Here is a 26,775-nt window from a genome sequence, read left to right on the forward strand (position 1 = left end):
GTGGAGGAAGAGGGCTCTCAAATGCGTGAATAGACGCGAATCTCAGAATAAAAACCTGCAAAGTAACTGGTCCTGCTGTTGATTGTTCCAAAAGGCTTAGGGAGTCTGCGGAGGAGGTGGTGCTTATAACATAAGTGAGACTGTAAGTTGAACCAACTTCCTTGGGGAACACTTTGACAGTAGCTACGAAAATAATCATCACACATGGGCTTTGATCAAATAATTCTACATCTAAGACTTCACCCTGCACAGACAACCGCATGCAGAAAATGAGGTTTAGTACTGTTATTCAGCGAGGTGTTATCTATAGCAGCATGGACCTACCCATAAGGAGGGTCTACTGAGGGAACTGTTGCAGCTTTACGAATGAGACAAGGTATCATGAGCCAGGCGTAGAAACTGTGTACAGATGTTGGACACTGGACACTGCTTGTTCAGAAAGGTTTATAGTTAGGCTCAGCTCACCTTGCAGCCTCTCTGGCAGCTACTTGGTTCTATAGCATGAAAACAGTCAGAGATAACACTGAAGCCAGTGGCCCCATGTTCCAATACAACTATCTACACAGAGACAGGCTGGACTTGGCCAGTGGGATGTAGATTGTAAACCCCTGAGTTTAACTGATAAAAAGCAAGCCTAGGGGGCTGGAGAGATGGCTCAGAGGTTAAGAGCACTGACTGTTCTTCCAGAGGTCCTGAGTTCAATTCCCAGCAACCACATGGTGGCTCACAACCATCCGTTATGAGATCTGGTGCCCTCTTCTGGTGTGCAGATATACATGGAAGTAGAATGTTATATATATAATAAATAATAAAATCTTTAAAAAAACACAAAAAAGCAAGCCTAGAAAAATCTGTTATAGTGTGCCATTTTTACAGAGCCAGAGAGGAAACATGATATATTTGCTTGTTTGCATGGTATACTCGTGATACTATAGGAGTCTGTCCATGTAGGTTTAAGTGGTTATCACCTGATAAAAAAGCTTCCTCCCTAGAATCTAATACCGACTGCCTCTAGGGAGGACAATGAGAGAACCAAGGAATAAGGAAGGCATCTCTGCATTCTTCACCTGTGCATACATGTCAATGTGTTACCTGGCTGAAATATATAGATTAAAAAAAAAAAAAAGCAGCCAGAAGCTATAATTAGGTTTTCTATAAGTTTTTTTGTTTTGCTTTTGAGTTTTTTGAGGCAGGGTTTGGAGGCTGTCCTGGAACTAGCTCTTGTAGACCAGGCTCTGGTCTCAAACTCACAGAGATCCACCTGCCTCTGCCTCCCGAGTGCTAGGTTTAAAGGCGTGCACCACCAACGCCCGGCTGCTTTTCTCTAAGTTCTTAAGGAAGAAATCTTTACTTTTGAAGATATAGTCTTACTCGGTAGCTAGCCTAGAGCTAACCATATAGGCTGCTGGCCTTGAACTTTGAAGTGAGCTTCCTGCTTCTGCTGATGTCACAGGTGTCCCACCACACCCAGCTTAGGAGAAAATCCAAATCGCTTTTTTGGGCACACTTCACACCACCCTTGCCTCTTCAAATTAGTACTGTGTGTCCCTGTCCCCAGAGACAGAGGCTCTGGGCGTGTTTGACAAGATCACTCAGTGGGTAAAGACACTTGTCACACAATCCTGCAGACCTGTTCAATCTCCAGAACCCACAAAAAGGTGGAGAATCAACTCTACTTGACCTCTGACTTCCATATGCATACTGTGAGCAACACCCCCTCCCACAAACACATAGCCACTAATAACAATTTTAGATTTTTATTCTTGTGTGCATGTGAGTGTATGCCAGGTCCCAGCCGAAGCTGAGGAACTGTGAGCTGCCTGACACAGGGATACTGGAACCTGAACTTGGATCCTTTGGAAGAACAGCAAGTGTTCACCAGCCCTGAATACTAAAGAAAACTTAGCAAGAACTTAAGTGCACTAAGTAGAGGACGGCCAATGGGAAGCCAGGGGAAGCAGTGGAAGGATGGTTGTGTAAGGCCAGGAAAACAACAACAAAAAAAGTCTGGTGTGGGTTATGAGTAAATTGGTTATTAATAACAGATCCTCTATCACATTGTATATAAATTGATTCTAGCATTTTACTCTTTTGTATAACTAGGGACCTAGGGCTTTGCACATACTAAGCATACACTACCACTTGCTGCACCTTTAGCCTACTTTTTTTTAAATAAAGACTTGAAGTCATCCATAATGAAGTTTTAAATGCATATGCTAAGTGCAAAGTGACACCCTGGGTTGAATACAGGATCAGGTGAGATCCAAATGAAGTCTGAATTTTATGGATGCTTTTGCACCAGCTGGTTTGGTTTTTGTGAAATGCACTACTATTGGGTGAGATGTGAACATTGGGGAAGCAGGGTGAAGTTTGGGAACTAATCACATGACCGTGGCAGGTTTTCTGTGCACATAAAATGTCAAAGTACAAAGTTTAAACACAGTGAAGCTGGAGGATGTGAGAATGCCCTCTAGGGCCGGGTCTGGGCAGCTCCCGTCAGCTGCTTATCAGTGTGGCAATGAGCTCGATTGAAAAGGACTGAGTGGCTCAGCAAACTTAGATCAGGAAAGCTCACCATCAACACTAGTAGTCAAAGCCTGTTCAGCCTTCCATGCTGTTCTTTCAAGTCTCACTGACAAACCCTTTCTCCCTCACTGCAGGCTGCCTCGGCCTGCTTCAGTTCTTGCCCTATCCCCAGAGAACTGACAGACTGACTGCAACTATAGCAAACTATGTCCAATTAGTTTAAAATATGGATTGATGGCAGCTGAGGTCCTTGCTGGCTCCATGGCACAAGTAACTGGCACTAAGTCTTCCCATTGCCAGTGGGCTCTCCCTTTATGTAGTTCCTGAGAATAAGGCGAGAGGCAGGAAAGGGAACTGGGTAGAGATCCTCGGGTCTCTTAGACCACCAGCTCATCGGTATAGCCAGAGACTTCCAAGGGCCTGGGCTCCTCTCTAAGGTCTTTGGACCCAAGTATCTACATCTCCAGTCAGCAGCCCGCAGCCCCAATACTCTAGTCTTGGTGGAAACCTTAGGAAACAATGCAGTTCAGACAGACCTCTTGTCCAAGGATGCAGACATGCTGTGGAATAATCTTTTTGTACAGTCAAGATTTGTCACTTGGTTTAATAAAAATCTTGACTGGCTGGTAGCTAGGAAGTATAGGTGGGGCAGCCAGACACAGAGGAGGCTGGGAAGGAGAGTAAGCAAGACATGCCAAGGAGAAGTAAATGCCACAAGCCTTGGGGCAACACAGATTATTACAAATGGGTTAAGTTGTAAAAGCTAGTTAGTAATAAGCCTGAGCTATTGGCCAATTTGTAATTAATTCTGAGTCTGTGTGTGGCAACTTGGGAGTGGGCTGGTGGGACAGGAATACTCCACCTAGTCTTTCATGACAAAGAAATAGAGAAAAAGACAGACACTATGATGGCTGCTCTTCATTGTTAACTTGGCTGACATTTAGGTATGTCAGAGGAAATTCCAGGGGTTTAAAAGTAAAGACCCACCTTAAATGCAGGTGGCACCACCCTTTGGATCCAGAGCCCAGGCTGAAAATCCTGATAAGCTCCCCTGCTTCCTGGTAGCCTCATTTCTGCCACCTCAGACAGCACCTACCTGAGCATGGGGCTCACACGGACAGAACAGGGGTGAGGCAGGTACAGCTCAGGGACAGCCTACTTGAGCATGGGACTCAGACACACAGGCTGTGGGAGGCAGCCTGGGAAGAGCAGAGCCTGTCCCCAACATCCCTTGCCTAAGAGCAGGGTAGTGTCTTAACGCTAGTGTGCTGGCTCAGTCATGTCTTCAGACGTTATCTCTTGCCCTATGGGAATGGATCTGCCTCTAGTCTCCCCTGCAATCAGGACTAAGTATAGGCTTCCCACAGGTTTATCCAACCTCCAACTCAAGGACACTCATGCAAGCTACTGAACACTTCCTGATCTAGACATTAGGCTGTCATCTCCATCTTCAAGCTTGTGACTGATACATCAGCTATGGGCCATGGTCTACCCACTGAACCTAACCAAAGGAGGCAACAGCCTGGGCAGTTGCTGCGGCAACCTCAGATATAGGGCCCCAGGGCTAAGCAGTCTTCTGCACACTGGTCACCAGAGTTGGAAGGTTCTGCCAGCCCTTCCTTATTAATGGTTTTACCTAATGTCTGGCTCACCTTAAGGCAGCAGCTCCTTGGAGGCCAAGAGCATTAAGACAAAGCTTAAGTACCATTCCAACAGCCCTCTCAGAACCTGTCTCTGTCTACCCACCTGCAAGTTCTACCCCACCAAGAGCTCTTGGGAGCTTTGCAGAGATACACACTGGGCAAAGCTGTTACCTCTGAGGATAAATGTTGACATGACTCCATGTCAAGAAAAAGCCACTGAGGTACAAGGCCTAGAAGGCAGAGTCAGGGCTGCATAGGGAAAATGGCATTTTATTGTGGAGAGAATGTACCAAGAGGGGATGAGAAAAGGAACACTCCTAGCCACGCCCCCTATCCTAAGTAGGGGTCTGAGATGAGGCCAGGCCAGATGGGAGCTTGGGAGAAACTAACAGGGCTCCTTTAGGCATTGGGGACAGGACACACAGGCCCAGGAGTGGGTGTCTGTTCTGTTAGCACCAGGGACATCCCGAAGCTAGACCTGGGGACAGGATATAGTGTGCCACTTCTACTGACACCTGAGTAGTCTGAGGGGATGGCAGCAGACAACTTCCTGAAGCTGATCAGCTGAATGCAATTTCAGAATTTCAGTGCATTCCTCACCCCACCACCCTAGCCCCTGTAAACATGACAACAGGCTTGAGCCTCCCAAGCCCCTTCAGGACAGAATGAGGGTCCGAGATGTGTGGCTGGGCTTCAAGCGGCCCAGGAGCTGCCGGGCTTTCTCTTGCATGAAGAGCTGGTCTTTGGTGCCCCCACAGGCCACCATCTTCCAGGCGCTGGTCATCTGGGAGGAGATGAGAGTCAGCTCAGTAACAAACCCTGGTGGTGGGTCCTGGCTAGTAAGGGTGGGACATTTCTAGGACCCTCCCTCTGGATACTGGAAGCCAGTTTGTGCTCCCTCCATTTTCTTTGGAGATTTTGGGGAAGTCATGCCTCCTCATTTGTGGGCTTAACAGTAAAGCAGGAAGTTGAGACAAGAAAAAGTGTGCAGCACCTGATGGCCTCATGGGAAGCCACAGCTGAGCGGCTGAGGACACTGTGATACAAGGGACCGGACTAACTGCTGTCAGCAACAGACAGAGCACTCAGCAAACCAAATACAGGTAATGACCTAGTGAGGGGTTAAAAGCCCAGCCCTCAGGAAGGAAGAAATGGGGGCATCTCTTTAGGTGAAGTCAGCAATTGCTTCCTGTAGGAAGTAGCACTTGGGCTAAGATCCTAGAAGTTAATCAGGCAGTCACAGCCACAGGAATACATCAGAATAGTGTAGCCCTGGGGTGAAAGGACAGCAGGACCCGTTCATAGCAAGACTCACAGGGGCAGGGGCTGGAATGTGGCCCCGAGACTTCTGGGTGGCCACCACCTTCTCAGGCTTGGCCTGCAGGAACCCCTGGTTGAGCAGGCTGTTATCCTCTTTGCTGCCTGGCAGGGTGAAGCTAGAGGAGCTGGATGGGACACTTGTTGGCTGAAATCAAAACCAAGTTAGTCACTACTTTGCCACAAGATCTTTGCCAGGAGAAAACAAAACAAAACACAAACACAGCCTGGTATCCTGGCACTGCCCCCGCCCCCCTTCACCCCATCCCTTCTGATGAGATCTGGAGCAGGATATTTGCCCTCTAAGCCTCAGTTCCCTTTCAGATATGGAGTTTAGACACGAACCCTTAATCCTTTTACTTATAGGATTAAAGGAATTATCTGTGAACTGATCGTTTCAGAGCCCAGCAATGCCAGCTCCTGTCACGTGAGGCCACACATGCTCCAGGCTTCCTGGTCCTGAAACACTCAAAAGCATCAAGTGAAATGTGCCATGGGCCCATAAAGCTCTGCTCATTGGCTTGCCTTCATAATGTTCCACTTGGAGCTAGGGGGCCAAGAAGCCAAGTTCACAGGCTAATTCTTTCCCACACCCATCTCCACAGCACAGCTCATCTCCACAGGCCTCACTTCACTCAGAGTGGGTGAGGTCCTGGGCTCAACCCCCAACACTGCTTAAAACAGAACAAAATACGTCGTGCCTCAAGTAGAGGCAGCCAAAGGTCTGATTGAAGGGAGCAAGTCCCCCACCTGACAGGGTTCCCTGGGGAAAAAAAGCTTTTCTAGAAGGACAACAGCCCTACCCATAAGATCTGTTTAGCAATTCATGTCCTCATCCATGCTCCCACCCGCTCCTCACTCACTCACTGCCTCTCTACTGGTGCCAGGTGTCAGGTCCAAAAGAAATTCCAATTCCCCAAACTCCAAAAGATGAGCTCAACCTAGACTATAGGAGGATTTCTGGCAGTTAGATAAAAGCCAGCATTCCTCAGGAACTTGTGGAGCTGGTTCCTCTCTACCAAAAGGAGTCATTTCCCTTACCTCAGGCAGAAGAGCTATGGCTACCCATGGTGCCTATCAGTCTATCAAAGCTTATTTATGCTGGTCTCCAGGCTCCTTCAGTATCTCAAGTACCTGCTACTTTTCAAAGCCCTTTTCACTTCCTCCTTTACCCCAGAATCCCAGTTCCCTCCTGGCAGCTATTCATTGTCCTTAGAATCCTGTTATTCTCTATGTTTTTCTAATCTCTATGCCCTGCTATCCTCCCCTCTCTCACAGATAGTCCTGGTCATGTCTAGTCTGCTGTCCATATTCAGTCTATACTGTTTCCCTCTCTCTCATATCCACAATAAAAAACCTCCCCCTTAACCATACAATGGAACTGCCATACCACCAGTTTATACACCAGGTCAAGCCAGGCCATTTCCCAGTAGCACAGGTGTGTTACTGCAAGGAGCCAGTAACACACCTGTGCTCTTAAAGGCAATGACTTCTATGCCCAGAAGAGCAAGGCTGGCCTGTAGGCCAGACAATAGCTGCTCAGGGTTGATGTGCCTCAAACACCCCGCTGTGCTTAGGGCAAATGTGGTTGACACTCAGTGGGAAGGGTGGTGCTTGGGGCCCATAGCATTCTAGCAATGTGTCTCCTGCCAAATCAAACCTAGGAAAGACACATCAGAACTCTCAGTGAGGCTCAGGCTGGGTGCCCAGACCTGCCACTTCCTGACATTCTTCCCAACACTGGGGCCAATTGGAGAACCAGAAACCCACCCCATCTAAAGGGTCCTCTCCATGATCAGACAGCTCCAAAGGCAGAAGGTTCCTAAAGACCTGTGAGGCAGGTGGTCACTGTCAGCCCCTTACCAAGGACAGAGCTTTGGGCAGTGAGGACATCAGCTTCCCATCTTCATCCACAATGTCAAGAGCCAGAGACTTTCGGACTTTCTTAACAGGGCTTCGCCGCAGCTGAGGGTTAGGGAAGAAAAGGATGGTTAATGTGGGCAATCGGGTTCCCCATGGCCAATGCCTCAGTGACCACAGTCACTGAATCAGGACTTTCGAGAGTAGAATCTTCAAGGTATAGCCAGTAGCTCTTACTCCAGGGATATGGGAAGACCAGGAGACCTTGGCCACATTACACTCTGACCCAGGTGGTCAATACCCTGCCAGACACTGTGGGTCCATCCCAGCCTCACTGCCCAGCTTTGACTATCAACACTCCCTAGGGAGAGCAGTCTAGGGGGAAAAGCACAAATGGAAGGAGAGATATGAAGTGCCACCTGTGGCTACAAGAGCTAGATAGTGCAACAGGAAGGAAGCAGACCATCAGCCTGGCATCTCACCAGGTGGCCCTGTGAAACCCCCCACACCCTACTTTCATGACCAAGGCACCGCTCTCTTCCTAGCTCACTCTAGACTACCGTCTGAAAGGAACACCGTGTCCCCCTATACTCCCTCATCCCACAGGAATTCCCATGGCCACGAGGTGTGTGCTGCATGCCTGTCTCCATCCACTGAGCTCTGGGAGTCTCCCTGACCACTTCACACCCATCACCCCCGCCTAAGCCACTTCGGAAGGTCCATTCACAATGTTGGACGAGAGAGTGCATCATTTTAAGCAGAGGAGGACGGACAGGTTAAGAAGCCAGGGCCCTCTGAAAGGCTCACCCCCGTAAGGCACTCCACAGGTCCTCCCTGACCTCAGGGCTGACTTTCTTTCTATGCCAACTACCTAGGCAGAGGGAGAGTCCTCAAACCACTCACCCCAGGCTTTCGCTTCTGCTTCTCAGGCCTCACATCATCCTCAACAATGAGCTCAATGCCAGCCTCAGAACGTAGCACTTCCTTCAAGTCCTCTTCCAGGTGTGGAGTCTGGGGCTGTGGGTGGAGACAAGGGTGATCCACATGAAGCCCACTCAGGCTGTGTAAGTCTAAGAGAGGTAGACAGTACTAGGCAAGCAAAGGGAGACTACACCAGGACACTGACCTCACATGCATTGTTCATAACTATAATTGGGCCTGCCTTGGACAAATGGATGAAGACCTTGACCCTGTAGGCCTACGTGTCTAGAGGAGCAGTCTGGCACCCTCACATAGCCTGTACAGCAATTCTCATGTCTGTAGAGTAGACTCAGCTCATACCAAGAGCCTGACTCAAGCCACAGCAGTTATTATAATTCAGATTCTTGAGCCCGGCCTTCCCCATGGTCCCAGCTACTCATGGGTCAAGGCAGAAACATCACTTGTACCCAGGAATTTCACACAGCACCTGTCTGTAATTCCAGCACTGTGATGCTAAGGCAGGAGGAAGTCAGTGTGGGCAAGTTCAAAGATAGTCTTGATAGTGTTTGTTAGTTTTCCATCTGAGAGGAGGAAACCTGAGCCAAGAAAATGTTTCCTACCAGAAATGGGCTGTAGGCAAATTTGTGAGGGAATTTTCTTGATTAATAATAATTGATGTGGGAAGGCTCACTGTCGGCTGTGCCCCTCTTGGGCAGGTAGTCCTGGGGTATATAAGAAAGAAACTAGGCTGGGCGTTGGTGGCGCATGCCTTTAATCTCAGCACTCGGGAAGCAGAGGTAGGTGGATCTCTGTGAGTTCGAGGCCAGCCTGGTCTCCAGAGCAAGTGCCAGGATAGGCTCCAATGCTACACAGAGAAACCCTGTCTCGAAAAACAAAACAAAAACAAAAAAAAAGAAAGAAAGAAAGAAAGAAAGAAAGAAAGAAAGAAAGAAAGAAAGAAAGAAACTGAGCAAACCACAAGGAGCAAGCAAGTACAGAGAGCACTCCGCCATGGTCTCCGCAGCAGTTCCTGCCTCCTGGTTCCTGCCCTGACTTCCCTTAGTGATGGACTTCCAACTAACTGTAAGCTGAAATAAACCCTATCTCCCTTGAGTTGCTTTTGGTCAGTGTTTTACCACAGCAACAGAAACCCAAGCCATTGGGCTTCATAGAGAAAAAGCAGCTCAAAAACAAAGAACCTGCACACACCAAAAGCCCAGGGACCTTCTGTCTTTGTTCCACACTAACTGGGACACTAGGGTGTCGTCTGTTCCCATTCCTTTCAAGCAACCTCTCCACCCTCGGGTAGCAAAGACCAGGAGAGAGTGAGCTCCTGACAGTTAAAGGGCATAGTGACACTTCAAACATCATACAAAAGAGCCCCTGAACACAAACTACAGTTGCCAAGAACAAGCCTGGTGGGCAACCTAGTTCAACCAACAGCATCTCTACTCGCACAGGAAGGGGCAGTATGAACTAGTACCCATGACTCTGCCACATGTACCAGTCCCTAGAAACTCCTCTTAACCCAGAGGCAATGAGACAACCTTCACCTTTGCTGAGCCCTTCCTTTGCCCCTCCCACGCAGTGCAGACTGGCTCACCATCTCCTTGCCCCATCTCCTTGCCTCAGCATCCTGAGAGCTGGATTATAGGCATGGACCACCATACCTGGTTCCCTGCCCTCCATACTAAATTTCTAGGCAGCTGAGCATGACCTTGAACTTTTGACCTTCCTGCCTCCTCCACCTGCCAAGTACAGGTATTACAGGTGTGTGTGTCTATATGCATGTCTTGGCCCTTTCCAGTAAACCCCTTAGTTGTTTAGGTGGCATGTTTTAATGTCCACATCCCCTGCTCTACACATTAGTTCACCAAGATACCACTAACTCTCCCACCAGTCAGTGTCTGCCTGCCTGCCACACTGAAGGTACCCAGGAAATGCAGATGAGGTGACAAGGAGAAATTGTACCTTGTTAGAAGACTCTCTAGAGACCTCAGAGAGAAAACGGCTCATCAACCCATGTTAGATGAATTCACCCCAGAGACTCCCAGTAACCATGCCACATACCAGGGGCTTCAGTGGTCCGTACTTCTCCAGGGCATTCTTGAATGGGGTTGGCGTGTGGGGAGTGTTGTCCATGGAGTACTTCTGATCTGGGGTTACAAACCTGCCATGGGCCAGACAGAGGAGGCAGCTCAGCAAAAGGACAGGGGAGACTCCCACTTTCCTGTCATGGTTAATGTCACCCCCCCACACACACACTCTTTGCTATTGCATTGGTCCAATGGTGTCTTCCTGCACAAGTCTAGGTCAGGGACCCAGAAGGTCTATTCTCAAATAAAGAAAGGATAGGAAAGAGGGGGGAGGAGACCAGGACAATGATGGAGAGTGCTGCCCCATCAAAGCACAGTTTCAGGACTTCCCAGAGACAACCCTGTGTGCCCTCTCTACAGAAAGTATGTGGTACTCGGTACAAGATGGCATGGCCATGACATCCACAAGTCCTCAAGTCATGGGGGGGGGCAGAAATATGGAAAGAACACATTTGCAGTTCCTCCATGTTCTCACTCTATCTGCTCACTACTCAGGGGCCATGCTACTCTTTACACAAAGACATGCTTCTACCTTTTAGCTTTGGCAGTTCCCTTCACTAAGCTACAACCTCTATGACATGAGGGAAAAAGTTCTGGGCATGGTGACACATAGCTGTGACACCAGCACTTGGGAGGCAGAAGCAGGAAGATAGTAAATTGAGATCACTCTCAATTACATACTATGTCTGAGGCCAGTGTAGGACACAAGAGAGCCTGTCTCGAACAGTAACACACCCCAAGCACAGGATGCATGAAATAATACTTCTAGCAACAAAACTACCCTGATTTGGAAATTTAAGTATAAATAATTCTTGCCTAGTATGCCTTGGTAAACACCACAAAGAATCTTTGGAAGAGAAGAATATCAAAGGAATCTGTGATAATAATCTGCATTTGAAGATAAAGCAGAAGTTTTCAACCTCTGGTCAAAAGGGAACAGCAAGAACAGAGATAAACAGTGGTGTTGGGGACTTGTGACATTTAGTTATCTATCTCCTAGCCACAAAACAGGGAGAGGACGGGACACCCAGGTAGAGCCCAGCAGTCACATGATACAGGCCTAGGAAGGTAACTGATTCTCATCAGCCCCACTCCACGAGTTCTATCCCTTCTTTTCTTAGTGAGATGGAGTCTCACTGTATAGCCTTGGTAGACCTGGAACTTGCTATGTAGAAGTTTGCCTGCCTCTGCCTTCTGAGTGCTGGGATTAAAGGCGTGCACCACCAGGCTCACCTTACTCTGCCGCCTTCTGAGTGCTGGGATTAAAGGCGTGCACCACCAGGCTCACCTTACTCTGCCCCTTACGTCTTTTAAAAGACCACTTCTAAATAATTCAGCTGCACCACAGAACAAAATGTAAAATCCAGAAATATACAATTACACAGCATTATGACTGACAACACAGGCCTCTAATCACATTCAACTGGGCTGAAGGAAAAGGCCTGCCATGGTTCAGTATCCCTGTTAAAGGGCTCAGATGTAAACGTTAAGATTATTGTTTGAATGCTAAGAACTATGTCTTGCAAGATTATCATTATTTGACTGAGTGATTTCTAAACAGTGGATTAGTAAATTGCTTCTGAAAAGTCATCTCATTACCTTGTGCAAAATTCCTAGCTCCTTGGACAGACACCCACCTGGAATTCCATTATGCCAAAAGAGGAAGTGGGCTCACTGTACATAACGTGCTGAGGACAGACAGACTCACAGCAGGCTGAGGACAGACACAACCGCAGTGCTCTAGGCTCCTGAGGCAGACAGCCCAGGGGCACTTCCAGGTTCAAACACATATGATCTATACTTGATGCTTATCAAAGAAGGGGAAATATTAGTGTTTTGGGGCAGCAATTTGAACACTGTTTCTGAGAGCTAGGACTATGAAGTTAAAAAATAAAAGTGAGGGAAAAAGAAGGGAAAGAACCAGGCTTTTCAGACAAGGACAAAGAGATACGGCGGCCACTCCCCAGGATCAGAGACTTCCCCTTTGCCCAGGGTGGGCAGGTGGCCCCGTGGCACTCACGATGGATACTTCTGGTGAAGGGGTGTCTTATCCCTGTGCAAGGGTGTGGTGACCACCACCTTCTGGCTGCACACTGGAGTGGACGTCAGCGAGGGGCTCTCCAGCTCCAGGGTATCCTGTTTGTTCCAGAAGTTCAGAAACTGCCAGGGAAGAGATAGAACATGTGACAAGATGAGGCCTTTGAGGGACAGACGAATAGATCCTTAGACACCCCTCCCTGTGCCTGTTCTATAAGGTTGAGGTCTTGTCCTGACCTGTAGGACACCAGCAAAAACTTCTTTCAACAAGTATGACTCAGTCCTTCTGTCTTTTCTCTATCATCCAACAAGGCCCTGCAGCTTTCTCAATGGAAGAAATCCTTCCACCTTTGAAACACCAACTTGATGGTGTTTACAATCACCATGGGAACAAACCTCTGGGCTTGTCTGAAAGGGACTTTTCTAGATTAGGTTAAATGAGATAGGGATGACCCACCCTACTGTAGGCAGTGTCAGTCACTGCCTGGACTCTTTGAATGACAAGGAAAAGGGGAGCCTAACAGGACATCATTCCATCTCCTGATTGGCTGCAGTGTAACCAGCTACTTTCAGCTCCTTGTCATAGGGTATAACCAAAATAAAGCTGTCCTTTCTTCAATTACTTTCACATCAAGTATTTTGATGAAAAAAAAAAAAAAAAAAAACAGGACAAGTGACTAAAGTCTTTGCCTCTTCTTCATTTTATCACTTATCTGGATCTTTTACCACCCAGAGTGTAAGCTTCATTAGGGCAGGGCCAGGTCTGGTTTTCTCAACTAGCACTGGGCCCCCAGCACTGAGCACAGGGAGATACTCAGCAAATACTGATTATCTAGTGTGTACCTGTGCCAGACCTCACTGGGCACTAAGTGTTTATATGTGGGAGCCAAGGCAGCCAGAAGGGCCCACACACCTGGGAAGGAGAGAAGGGCAGGGTTTTGACAGGTGTGCTCTTCGGGGTGAGACTGTTACAGGAATCCAGGAAGGACAGGCTGGCACTGTTTTCTGTGACAGGCGACAGGGCCACACGCCGTTTCTTCTGCCGTTTGAGCACTGAGGGTGGTGTGCCAATGCCTGAGCCCCCAACCTCAGTGCTGGGGGAAATGGGGATAAGCTCCCCCCGGCTGCTCCGGCTCAGGTCTGAAATAGTGTGGCCATCAAGCCGATACTCAGTCATGCTGGGACCTGGTGTGGCGCTCTGGTGGGATGACTGTGCCTGTTGCTGCTGCTGTGATGTCTGGGGCTGCACTGGGCTGCTGTTGACACTGCCCTCAGCAGATGGCTCTTCAGGAAGATCAAATTTACTCAGGTCACACCAAGCATCAGGGTCCTGCCAGAAAGGGAGGTTAGAAGGTCCTAATACAGTAGGACTTCATTCATTACGAGAAAATACACCAGTGTCATATTCAGTCCCTTATCCCTGGGATCAGTCATTACCACTTACATTCATTTCCTCAACATTCTATGTATATGTATATGTATTATGCTGAAGCTTGAATGGGATTCTTGCCCATCAACAGCTTCACAATCCCCATAGCAACCTGCTAGGAAGCACGACTTTTGCCTTTTTTTTTTTATTAATTCATTGCATTTATTTATACGTGAATGTCAAGGACAACTTGAAGGAGTTAGTCCTCTCCTACTGCCACGTGGGTCCTGTGGATTAAACTCAGCTTGGTGGGCTTGGTGGCAAGTGCCTCTATCTGCTGAGCCATCTCACTGGCTCCCTTTCCTACTTTGATATCAAGGAACCCACACTAAGCTCCGAAGATCATGAGATCACCACAGTCCTTTGCCTTTACCCAAAGGCTTCTGGAAACAGAAGGTTCCACTATGGTCCTTGAGGTGTGGCCCTGTGTAGATCCAGAGCCCACTCACAAGCTGTGGTTCTTGGGATTTGCTGGAGCCAGTGACAGTTCATTCCTGAGAGTAGAAACTAGCTTGCAGCTAGGCTGACCTCAGCCCTATACCCGATCTCAAAGATCAGAGGTCCAGGAAACTGATGACATCTTGGAGCTAGAAAGCGTATGCTGCAGGAATGCCTGGGAGGATGCTGGAGAGGATGGAGAGCAGCTTTTGTAGAGCCTTTCCCTAATCTTCAGCCCTCCCAGAAGGAAACTGTAAAAGAGTCTGAGGTCTGAGTCAGTCAGGACTTAACTCCTAGATGATACAGCCTAAAGCTCGATAGCAAATCAGAGGGGTGGCCCCGCCCACAGGCTCTCAGGCAAAGTCATTGTTTATTTTCTCAGAAATGACACATTCCCTCCTAGAGGAAAGTTACAAGAGCCAGAAGGCCCCTCCCTGAGGTTATAAAGCTGTAAGTAACTGCTGGTGAAGAAGAGACTCCTCCCTGAGGATTGCATGCAAGCTGGGCTGGGAGCTCCAGGGATGCAGCTTGAGTCTATGGTCATGCTGGGTCAGCTTTCTGGTGACGAAGCCGTCTTATGGGACTGCAGGATGCCCACAATCCTCTATGTGTCTCCAAGAACTCATTAGCTCACCATGCTAGAGCTGTGTGGAATTGTTCAATCTGTCCTTAGTACTGTATCTGAGTAAACAGATACTTGTTTGTCTCCTCAGGAAAAGCCACATAAGGAACACAACCTAGGACAGTAAGCATAGCATGGCCTTGGCCTGAGAAGCCAAACCCATTTGCTGCTCCAGAGGTTGCAACCATAACCCCTGGCACTTCCAGGGCCCTTTCCAGTGAGATATAACTATATGATGCCAATTCAGTGCCCTCTCTGAGAATCCTTTTCACCCCATTCCACACTGTAGGGCAAGGATTGCAGCGACCTCACTGGTGTCCCCAGTCTGGTCGGAGCTATGCAACTTCCATCAGTCAATATATGCTAGGAGGATGACGGAAAAAGGCAAATTCAAAAGAGAAGTGCTGGGACCAACATACCGACTCAATCAAGTCCAGGGCTTCAGAGAGGCTGGACCCCACAGCAGGTATCAGGAGGTTTGCCGCCTCCACCACCCATTTGTAGGGCAAGCTGGTTTCTGGAGAGGAGTCTTCCTGATATTCACGCTTGAGGGATTCCAGGGACTCTGGGGTGTGCACTTCTCCCAGGTCAGTAGGTACAGGCTCAGGCTCAGGCTCAGGCTCAGGCTCTTTAGCAGCAGAAATAGCAGCTGCTGCAGCCTCCTCCTCACTGTTCTCCTCTTCCTTCACAGTAGAGGGCGCCAGGGGCCAGCCAGTCATAAGACTTCCCTGTCAGATCCAAGGGCACACTGTGTATTTTTGTTGAAATAGACTATGCTGTAGTTTCTAAAAACACATAACCCAAATCAAATATAAAGGAAGCTCAGATGAACAGAAATTGAGAGACACTCCAACTCTGTACATTTGAAAAGCAAGACTTTCAGATAAATAATTGATCCTGGACTGTCCGTGGGAGAAGTGGACATGGACTACAGATGAGACAGAGGTCCTAAATCAATGCTGGGCATGGAAGCACTCATCCCAGAATGTGGAAGGCCAAGGCAAGAAGATTACACAAGTTACATAGTAAATTCCACAACAGCAACTAGAGGTAGTGCAGTAGATATAAGGGTGCTTGCAGCTGGACAGACAACCGGAGTTTGATAAGACCCATATAGTAGAGAAAACAACGGTAACCCGACTTATACACACACACATACACTTTAAAACATTTTTTAAAGCAAGCAAAAAATAACAAATTGTGTTACCACCACCACCACAAGGTTCAGAATCCATGTGGAAGTCCTTTAATTAGAAACAGACACACCATGAGTGTAAATGAATGCCCTTATCTTAGGAAATATAATCGGAAGCACAGAGCATTCTATTTTTTTTTAAAGATTTATATATTTATTATGTATACAGTGATCTGCCTGCACGTGTCCCTACAGACCAGAAGAGGGCACCAGACTACATCACAGATAATTGGGAGCCACCATGTCGTTGCTGGGAATTGAACTCAGGACCTCTGGAAGAACGGGCAGTGCTCTTAAACCCGAGCCATTTCTCCAGCCCCCAGAGCATTTTTTTTTTTTTTGAGGCAGAATCTCTATACAGTCCTAATTGGCTTGTAAGTCTATAAACAGACCAGCCTCTGTCTCCAGGGTGCTGAGACTATAAAGTAAATCCTAAATGGACACACAGAGTAATAAAGTTAAGTCTGGCAAATGGGAAAAATGAGCTAAGCCTTGGAGCTACAGGTCTGTGGGAGGGTGCTTATCTAGCATGGGAAGGCCCTTTGGGAACGGAACCAATCCCAGGAATAGATGGGAACTCCTAGCACTATTCCTGAAACTCTTCCAACACTGTGACAGAAAAGTAGAAATTGAGGAAAACCCTTCACAGGAATAATTCTCAAAGCAGAACCTAGTAAATGAGCCTAGCCCACAATTCCCACAAACCTGAGGGCAGACTAGGCTACGAGACCTGCTCGAAAAGCAAAAGCTGGGCTGGCATGATAGCTCAGGGGGTAAAAGCACTTGGTTCCAAGCCTATCTGTGTTCCGTCGCTGGGACCTACATGGTAGGAGAACTGCAAGTTGTTCTCTCACCCCTACCTGCACAGTGGTATGTAAGCCCCTTCCCCAACACACACATATAAAAGTCAAACAAATGTAATAAAAAACCAAAACCATGGGGCTAGAGAGATGGCTCAGGGGTTAAGAGCACTGGCTATTCTTCCAGAAGGCCCAGGTTCAGTTCCCAGCTTCGCATGGCAGATCACAACAACTCTAACTCTAGGATCCAACACACACACACACACACACACACACACACACACACACACACACACACAGGCAAAACACTAATGCACATAAAAGTAATTTACTTTTTAAAAAAATGATTTAAAAAAAAATCAAACAAAAAAAATCGTCTGGAGAAGAATGGGTGAGACAAAGGTTGAACTAGTTTCCTGTGCTCTGGGCCCATGTGGGGCTCAGAGACACCCCAGCAAGGCCATCACTTCGGACAACATTCCAGTGTCAAAGGAAGAAAGGTGCCACCAATAAGCTGACTTCCAACAAAGCAGGATCATTAGCACCACGACTCCCCCTCATGCTCTCGGCTCCCCTGGTGGGTGTTTTTCCTTTTTCCCTCAAAAATCTCATGTAGCTTAGACATGCAAGAAACTACCAGAAGCAGGCTTCTTTGGTGAAGGGACCTCCAGGGAGTTTGAACTAGAGGCATTCTTACACCTCCATTCTTCTGTACAATTTCAATTTCATGTCCTATCCCCTATATAGCTGCATCTGACATCAGGGAATCAGATTCCTGCAAGCTGGGACCCCAAGAAATAGAGGCAAAAACATGCTATAACCCTTAACAGGATAGTGTAGAGCTGGAACAGGGAAGTTCCCTCCAAGCAAGCAGTAAGAATGATACAAAACAGACATATAGGCCAGTAACCATCTCAGACCACAGACAGTACAAGACAAGACAACACATGGGCTGTTCACTCAAATCTTCACACTGTCATCTTTGTTTCCAATCTTAATTTTTAAAACAATAAATCGGGGAGGGGGGAGGGGCTGGAGAGATGGCTCAGAGGTTAAGAGCACTGACTGCTCTTCTAGAGGTCCTGAGTTCAATTCCCAGCAACCACATGGTGGCTCACAACCATCCAGAATGAGATCTGGTGCCCTCTTCTGGTATGCAGATATACATGGAAGCAGAATGTTGTATACATAATAAATAAAATCTTAAAAAAAAAATAAATCAGTTTCTTGACCTTTTAGTTGAGTATAAAAAACAAATTATTGGAGATACAGTTTAATAGTGATGGCTATTCTTGGTTGTCAACTTGACTACATCTGGAATTAACTAAAACCCAAGCAGCTGGGTACACCTGTGAAGGATTTTTCTTAATTAAATGTGAAGGGGGTAGAACCACTTTTAACTCTTTAGTCTGGGCCACACCTTCTGGTGACAGCCTATAACAGACATGGAAGAACGAAGTTTTTGCTCTTTGCCTGCTTGATCTTGCTCACTCTCCATGGCAAGTCCATTCCTTCACTGGCATTAGAGCTTACTTCTTTGGGATTCTACTGTAAATGAAGACCAGATGAAGAGTTCCAGCCTTGTGAACTGAAGAACTAGTGGATTCTTGGCCTTTCTGTTGGCAGACAACCGTTGCTGGACTAGCTGGACCACAGCTATAAGCCATTCTAACAAATCCCCTTTAGACAGAGTCATTTTTTGTTTTTTGAAGACAGCGTTTCTCTGTAGCTTCCAGTTTCTCTGGAACTCGCTCTGTAGAGCAGGCTGGCCTCGAACTCAAGAGATCCACCTACCTCTGCCTCTGGAGTTCTGGGATTGAAGGCGTATGCCACCACCGCCTGGCCAGATTTATTTTATAAATTCTGTTCCTGTAGAGAACTTTGACTAATAGAGCTTTTGGTACCAGAAATGGTTCTAGACCAATAAAAGTATAAGGATGAATTTTTTGTTGTTGTTTTCAAGACAGGCTTTCTCTCTGTAACAGCCCTGGCTGTCCTGGAACTCGCTGTGTAGATCAGGCTGGCCATTCATTCAGAGATCCACTTGTCTCTGCCTCCTGAGTACTGGGATTAAAGGCATGTACCACCATCACTCGGAAAGGAAGTATCTGAATAGGTTTTCAGTTTGCCAACACCTACAGCTACTAAAGCCTTTCAAGGACTGAAATCTCTCCTAGAAGCTCAGAATGTATTGAAAGTCTGTGGTAAGGAGACAAATGCATTTGATCATTCTGATTCACCGACAGTGAGAGACAATGCATTTGGAGACTATAAACAAGGAAAACGATGGTGCTGGTGGTTGGTTGCTCCTAACATCTCCAGAAGAGTGGACAAAGGAATGTGCTCTGTTCTGTAATAAAATTCAACAACTTCTAACATCTCAGAATTTGGTTAAGGACAACAATGAACTAAGTGGTAAAACTGACCAGCTCCAGATGCACATAACTGTCTGAAGCAGTGGTTTTCAACCTTCCTAATGCCTCAACCCTTTAATACAGTTCCTCATGTTGTGGTCACCCCCAAACACAAAATTATTTTTGTTGCTACTTCATAACTGTGATTTAGTTACTGTTATGAATAGAATAGTAAATGTAAATATCTGTGATTTCTGATGGTCTTAGGTAACCCTTGTAAAAGTTCACCCCACCCCCACCCTGAAAGGGGTCTCAACCGCAAGGTTTAAAGGTTTCTTAGTGTGACCTTGAAGAAAATCTTTTCCCTAGCAGTTACAGGACTCAAGCTATGGAAAACCACGGACATCACTAGAATGGCTGAATTACAAAGAAAATCCAAGAATTCAAGTCCCAGCCTTGCAGGGTGTCCGAAGCTGAAGTAAAGTAAAAGAATGGGATCTTATAACTTGGGAAGGGGATGTGTGGGAGGACCCTAGTGAAGCTGACAACTTTGAACCCCTCAGATTCTCATGGGCTTATCTCACCTGAGGAAGTAGTCTCTCCACCCTCAGTAGAAGATGCACACCCCGCCCCACCCCTTGAAATATTGCCTTTCCCCCTTTGATTGAGAAAATTAATCCTTCGTTGTCTGTTAAGCCAGCAGTGGAGAATGGCAGCTGACTCTGAAAACTCAATCAAGTGGTGACCCCAACTGCAGCTGTGGCACCAGATGTGGTGTCCTTACTTGAGCAGGTTAACACATCTCCTGAGGTACATGGTACGCAGCTCGGCTTTTTCAGTACCTGTCCATAAGGACTGTCAGAACTATTTGCTTTCAGTTGGCAAGGCAGCAGTATGCCTTTACAGTTTTACCTCAAGGATACATTAACTTTCCAGTCCTGTGTCATAACTCAGAAGGGATCTTGTTCATGTGTCTCTTCCACAAAATATCACAAGGTGCATTGTATTGATGCCATGATGCTGACTAAACAAAGTGAGCATGAATGAGGTAGCTACCACTTGGGACTTGATAACACATATACGCATCAGATGGAGAATAAATCCAGCCAAAATCCAGGGGCCTTCTAACAGTGAAATTCTTAGAAATCTAGTGGTGTGAGTGGTGGTGGCATGCAGAAATTAGTGCCACCTAAGGTGAAGTCATTCCATGTGGCCCCTCTCACCAAAGAAACAAGCTTAGTGGGGTCTATTTGGATTTTAGGCACAGCACATTCCCCACTTGGGTCTATCACTTTGGCCCATAAAGCCAGAGACTCTGAAAGCTGCTAGCTTTGCCTGGGGCCTGAACAGAAGGCTCCTCAAGGCTTTTCAACAAATCCAGGCTGCTGTGCGGGCTGCTCTACCACTTGGACCACATGATCCAGCAGACCCGATGGTTACTTGAGGTGTCAAGTGGCAGACAAGATGCTGTTTGGAGCCTCTGACAGGCCCTATAGGTGAATCACAGAGGAGAGCTTTGGGATTTGGGAGCAAGGCTCTATCATCTGCAGACGATTATTCCACCTTTGAGAGACAGCTCTTGGCCTGCTATTGGGCCTTAGTGGAAACTGAATGTTTAACAATGGGACACTAAGTTACCATGAACCCTGTGCTGCCCATCATAAGCTGGATGTTATCTGACCCACCAAGTCATAAAGTAGGACATACACAGTAGCAATTTATTGTCAAATAGAAGTTCATATGTATGTTTGGGCCTGAGCAAGTCCTGAAGGTCAAGCAAGATTACACGAAAGTTGCCCAAATGCCTATGGTTTCTACTCCTGTTACAATGCTGTCAGCTGCCTAACATTCACCTATAGCCTTATGGTGTGTTCCCTATGATTGGTTGACTGATAAGATAGGGCCCAGTTTACTGATGGATCTGCACCTTAAGCAGACACCACCCAGAAGTGGACAGCTACGGCATTACAACACTTTTCTGGGACAACCCTGAAAGACACCGGAGAAGGGAAATATTCAGTGGGCAGAACTTTGGGCAGTACACGTGGTCATACAGTTTGTTAGGAAGGAGAAATGACAAGACTTACTTCATTCATTCATCCAATGGATTGGCTGAATGGTCAGAAACAGGGTCTCTCTGTGCAGCCCTAGCTGTCCTGGAACTCACTCTGTAGACGAGGCAGTCCTCAAACTCAGAGATTTGCCTGCCTCTGCCTCCTGAATGCTAGGATTAAAAGCATGTACAACTAATGCCTGGCTGTCCTCAATTTCTTTATCATGTAATATAACATCAATTAAGGGGACATTTCCACCTATTCTAAAATTGATGATGCATTTGTGGTTGCATGAGGATAGTTTCATCTTGTTAGATGTAATTATAACCTGGCTATTGTTTCATTTGGAAATTAAACATGACTTAAGGAGGTATGTGTCAAGTTGATAATGGGTAGACTTGTGATGGCTATCCTTGATTGTCAACCTGACTATAGCTGGAATTAACTAAAACCCAAGCAGCTGGATACACTGTGAGGGATTTTTCTTAATTAAATCATCTGAAGTGGAAAGAACCACTTCTAACTCAGAACTTTTGTGTTGGGAAGATCCACCTTTAATCTTCCTTCTGGACATAGAAGAAGGAAGCTTTTGCCCTTTGCCAGCTTGCTCTCACTCTCACTTGCAAGTCCATTCCTTCAATGGCATTGAAGTCAACTTCTTCAGGTTTCCAGTGTACCCTGAAGAACAACTGGGACACCCAGTCTTGTGGACTGCACAACTACTGGATTGACTCTTGGACTGTCCACTGGTAGACAGGCACTGTTGGACTAGGTGGATCACAGCCTGAAAACCTGTAATCCATTCTATTAAGTCACCATTTTACATGAGTAAACAAAAACAAACAAAAAAAGGACCACAGGGATGGGTGGTTAGGATGCGCAGCAAGACAGCTCAGTGGGCAAAAGTGATTGCTACTCAAGCCTGACAACTTGAGTTCGGTTTCCAGAATCCATGGTAAAAGGAGAACTGAGACCCAAAAGTTATCCTTTGACAGCTATGCATGTGCCATTGACTCACATACATGTACATGAACATAAATCATCTGTGGCTTTGGAGCCTGTCCTAGAACTCACTCTATAGACCAGGATGGCCTTGAACTCACAGAGATCTGCCTGTCTCTGCCTCCCCAGTGCTGGGATTAAAAGCATGTGCTGCCACTGCCTGGCTCAAATAAAATTATTTTAAGACAAAAAAATATAGTTTTGGGGGGCTGGAGAGATGGCTCAGTGGTTAAGAGCACAGAGGTCCCGAGTTTAATTTCCGGCAACTACATGGTGGCTCACAACCACCTTGAATGAGATCTGGTGACCTCTGCTGGCGTGCAGGCAGAAGACTGTATACATAATAAAGAAAATCTTTAAAAAATATTTTGGTTTTTTGGGGAGTGGAGATTTAGCACATGCACACATCAGTTTCAATGTTTCTAACGGTAGAAATTATAAGATAGAAACACATCAGGGAGATAACGGGAGGTTAAATGCTGACCAAAAACAAACAAACAAACAAACAAACACACAAAGGAATTCTGGGTAGATGGCCGAGTTTTCCAATGGTCTTAGGTGACCTCTGTGAAATGGCCAGCCAACCCCCCACCATACCATGAAAAACGACCCACAGGTTGAGAACCACAGTTGTAGATGGCAATGGGGAGCCATGGTGGTATATGAACAGGTGAACACTGGAATGACTGGAATGGAGGTGGCAAAGTGGCTACAAATACATAATTCAGAATATATGCTGAATGCCATGTTTTCTCTCAATAAATCTGACCCTTTTTAAAATGGCAAATGAGGAGCCAGAGAGATGACTCAGCAGCTAAGAGTACTTTACTACTCTTGCAGAGGATCCCGGTTCAGTTCCCAGAACCTACATGGAGGCTCACAACCTTCCGGTAACTTCAGTTTTTAGGGGATCCGGTGCCCTCACCTGATCTCTGTGGGCTCCTACAGGCACATGGTGCACACATACACAGGCTGGAGAGATGGCTCAGCAGGTAAATGAGCTGAAACTCAGATGATAGGAGGAGACAGTCGGCTCCTACAAGTTGGCCCCTGAAGGTCAGGCATGGTGGTGCATACCTTTAATTCTAGTACGAGGAGGCAGAGGCAGTAGGATCCAAGCGTCTGAGGCCAGCCTGGTCAGCATAACGAATTCCAGTACAGACAGAGCTACAGAGGGAGACCCTGTCTCAAAAGACCAAAAAAAAAAAAAAAAAAAAAAAAAAAAAAAAAAAAAAAAAAAAAAAAGCAAAACACAAAAAGAAAAAACACCATGAACAGGTTGTCCTCCACTTTGGCTCTAACGAACATACACACAGAGATCTATAAAACTGAATTTTATTTATTTTTGGGGGCATGTTATCTCTGTGTAGCCCTTTGTAGACAGGATAGCTTGGAATTCATGTAGATCCACCTGCCTCTGCTTCCCAAGTACTGGGGATTAAAGGAATGCACCATTACTACCTGGCTATAAAAATAATTTTTTAAAATACCAAGGACACAGCCGGGCATTGGTGGTGCACGCCTTTAATCCCAGCACTCGGGAGGCAGAGACAGGCAGATCTCTGTGAGTTCGAGGCCAGCCTGGTCTCCAGAGCGAGTGCCAGGACAGGCTCCAAAGCTACACAGAGAAACCCTGTCTTGAAAAACCAAAAAATAGCAAGGACACTTTCAGTTTGTAGATTGGAAAGGCATTTGAGAAAAAAGTTGCTGAAAGGGGTAGGAATGTTATATGACCTCTTTCCTGTCCTGCAGGCAAACTAGGGGTAGGTTGTCACAAGGAAAGACCTAGAAACATGATGGCCACACTCACACCTCAGGGTAGAAATGAGTGAGTGGCTCTGGGGAAGTTATTGAGGAGATAGGGTCAGATAACCAGGGAATAAAAGCAAAACCACCACCCTGGAATGGAGCCGAGAGACTGTGCCACAGGCGGCCACTCACCTGGCCTTCCAGGGGCTGGGCACTCTGGTGGCGGTCCTTGTCCTCAAGTTCCAAAAGCAGGTAGACGGGCTTGCAGTCTCTGGACTCGCTTGGGAAGCCTCCTGTGTCTACTTTCCTCTTGATGGTGGAGTTCCAGTGATTCTTAACAGCATTGTCAGTCCTGTGGGGAAATCCAGGAGCCTCTGACACGAAGCTCTCCGTCTCTTGGAGGCTTCTCCAGCCTTCTGCAGCTTCTCCCACATGTGTAAGTGAAGGTTTGGCCGAATGCACCAAAAGCACTGGTCAATGCTACAATGAAGTCTGTCTGTAGCCCTCATGACTTAGCAATCTCCACACATTTCCGTGGAATAAGCTAGTGCAGAACTCAAGGCAGGATTAAGTGCAAGCTGGACTGACCCAGAAAGCTTCTCTGAAGAAGCAGCAGTGAGAACTGACAGCAAGCTGGTGGGCCTCACAACAGGGCAAGGCAGCGAGGCATGCAAGCTGTCAGAGTGGTGGTGGGGGTGGTGGGGGGAATCCTGTCAGAGCCCAGCAGCTGTGGGAATGGAAGGGGGAAGAGTGGTAGCTCAGGACCCACTCAGGACCAAGCAACCAAGGTGACTGCAGATGGAGGTGAGGCTACTGGCATGCGCAAGGCCAACACCACACAGGGAAGGGACTCTGAGTCCCCAACCAAGAAACAAGACAGGGCCTCAAAAACACACTGAGACTAAAGTTATGAAAAGACACTATCACCTGGCCTCCTCTTTATTCTTCCTCCCAGGATCACACTGCCGTGACAAAGGAGGGACTCAAAACAAAACACAAGAAAACAAGAGCAAAGTAAGGCTGAGAAAACAGGGAGGGAAGTGGCAGCAAATTATATTTTAGAAGTTTTCAGAAGATGGAAAGAGGTCAGGGGAGCAACAGCCAGGCCAGGAGATTGGGAGTCCAAACCAAACTGACCTTACAGGAAGATTCTATCTAGAGTCAATTCATCCCAAGGCTCCTCCCAGAACTCCAGGAGCCCCAGGACTGGAGTAACCAGACTGAGGAGCACAGACAGGCACAGATTAAGCAGAGCATCTGCCCAACCTCCAGCTCCTGACCCTGACCTCCTGGCAGGAACAGGGCTACAGAGGGAGTTTCCTCGATGTTTCCTCTTTTAAAATAATTCAGCTTTGCCGGGCCTTGGTGGCACTTGCCTTTAATCCCAGCATTCGAGAGGCAGAGGCAGGCGGATCTCTGTGAGTTCGAGACCACCCTAGTCTACTGGTCTACAAGAGCTAGTTCCAGGACAGCCTCCAAAGCCACAGAGAAACCCTGGTGGGGGAGAGGGGGCAAGAACAAGAACAAAAATACCCCCAGCTGTGTTGGGGGTACAGCTCAGTGTTAGGACATTTGACTGCAGATACAACCCAGCAACTGTGGCCACAACAGACAGAAACAGTGCACAGAGCAGAAAGAACCCACAAGTATAATATTCTTAAAAACAACAAATCATTCATGAATATGGAGACTGGCTAGGCATGGTGGGGCACACCTACATCCATAGTACTCATGAGGCCAAGGTCACAAGTTTGAAGTCAACCTGGGCTCAACACCAACATGGCATACACAGCAAGTCCCTATCTCTAAAATCAAACAAGAGCCTGATTTAGTACAAAGTGGTAAATGGTGACAGAAACTAGTGTTTCCTTTATATTCCCTTTAATAGTCAGGATACAACCTGCCTTTTCTGGTACTGTCTTTTTAGACCTAGTTTCCTCCTTCTGATGCAGGTCTCTGGGAGACCTGGAGACAAGGCTAGTTGAATATGGAAGATCACGGTACTCCAGGTCACTCCATCAAGCACGGGCCTCACATCCTGGAACAGCCCCCCACCTGCACCCTACCTACCAGAAGATAGCTCACCTCCCTGGCAGCATTTTGGCAATCTCAGCCCAGCGGTTGCCCAGCACTTTATGGGCCTCACAGATTATGCGATCTTCCTCCTCAGTCCAGCAGGATTTTTTCACCTCGGGGTTGAGGTGATTGTGCCAGCGCTCACGGCACTGCTTTCCCAGCCGGCCCTTCAGGTGCTTGGCAATCAGCGTCCACTGCTTCGTGCCATACTTCTTGACCAGCTCAATGACCTTGAAAAAAATATCAGTGAAGGAACAGCCCCTCAATCACCTCCACTAAAGCACTGCCACATCCAGTGGGTCTCACTTTGCAGGACTGTAAAAAGGTCAACCCCAATCACACTACAGGGTCACTTTTTTTGAAAATGTATTTATTTATCATGTGTACAGTTTTCTGCCTGCATGTGTGCCTGCAGGCCAGAAGAGGGCACCAGATCTTATTACAGATGGTTGTGAGCAACCATGTGGTTGCTGGGAATTGAACTCTGGAAAAGCAGCCAGTGCTCTTAACCTCTGAGCCATCTCTCCAGCCCCTACAGGGTCATTTAAAGTCCTCTGTGGAAATTGGGAGGGGAGAGCTCCAGGTCATGCATGCCACCTAGAGCTAGACTTCAGTCTTCAATCACCTCTTAGAAAGGCTCTTTTGCAGGGCTGGAG

At 47.2% G+C, this 26,775-nt stretch overlaps 1 protein-coding gene across 2 annotated transcripts in view; it reads right to left on the reverse strand.

The window, feature by feature from the left end:
• Positions 1-4,419: 4,419 nt before the first annotated feature.
• The window catches only part of Mybl2 (MYB proto-oncogene like 2), a 31,450-nt gene continuing 9,094 nt past the window's right edge, over positions 4,420-26,775 (reverse strand). For both annotated transcript variants that reach the window (XM_027423507.2, XM_027423506.2), the window contains exons 5-14: positions 26,129-26,349; positions 24,236-24,395; positions 15,309-15,617; positions 13,314-13,730; positions 12,384-12,523; positions 10,338-10,437; positions 8,250-8,363; positions 7,350-7,451; positions 5,485-5,634; positions 4,420-4,953 (exon numbers count right to left, since the gene is read on the reverse strand). In XM_027423507.2, the coding sequence (XP_027279308.1) occupies positions 4,825-4,953; positions 5,485-5,634; positions 7,350-7,451; positions 8,250-8,363; positions 10,338-10,437; positions 12,384-12,523; positions 13,314-13,730; positions 15,309-15,617; positions 24,236-24,395; positions 26,129-26,349 (1,842 nt within the window). In that variant the 3' untranslated portion in view covers positions 4,420-4,824. The remainder of the gene's footprint in view (positions 4,954-5,484; positions 5,635-7,349; positions 7,452-8,249; positions 8,364-10,337; positions 10,438-12,383; positions 12,524-13,313; positions 13,731-15,308; positions 15,618-24,235; positions 24,396-26,128; positions 26,350-26,775) is intronic.

Source organism: Cricetulus griseus, chromosome 6 (assembly GCF_003668045.3).
Source record: "Cricetulus griseus strain 17A/GY chromosome 6, alternate assembly CriGri-PICRH-1.0, whole genome shotgun sequence".
Lineage (NCBI taxonomy): Eukaryota > Metazoa > Chordata > Mammalia > Rodentia > Cricetidae > Cricetulus > Cricetulus griseus.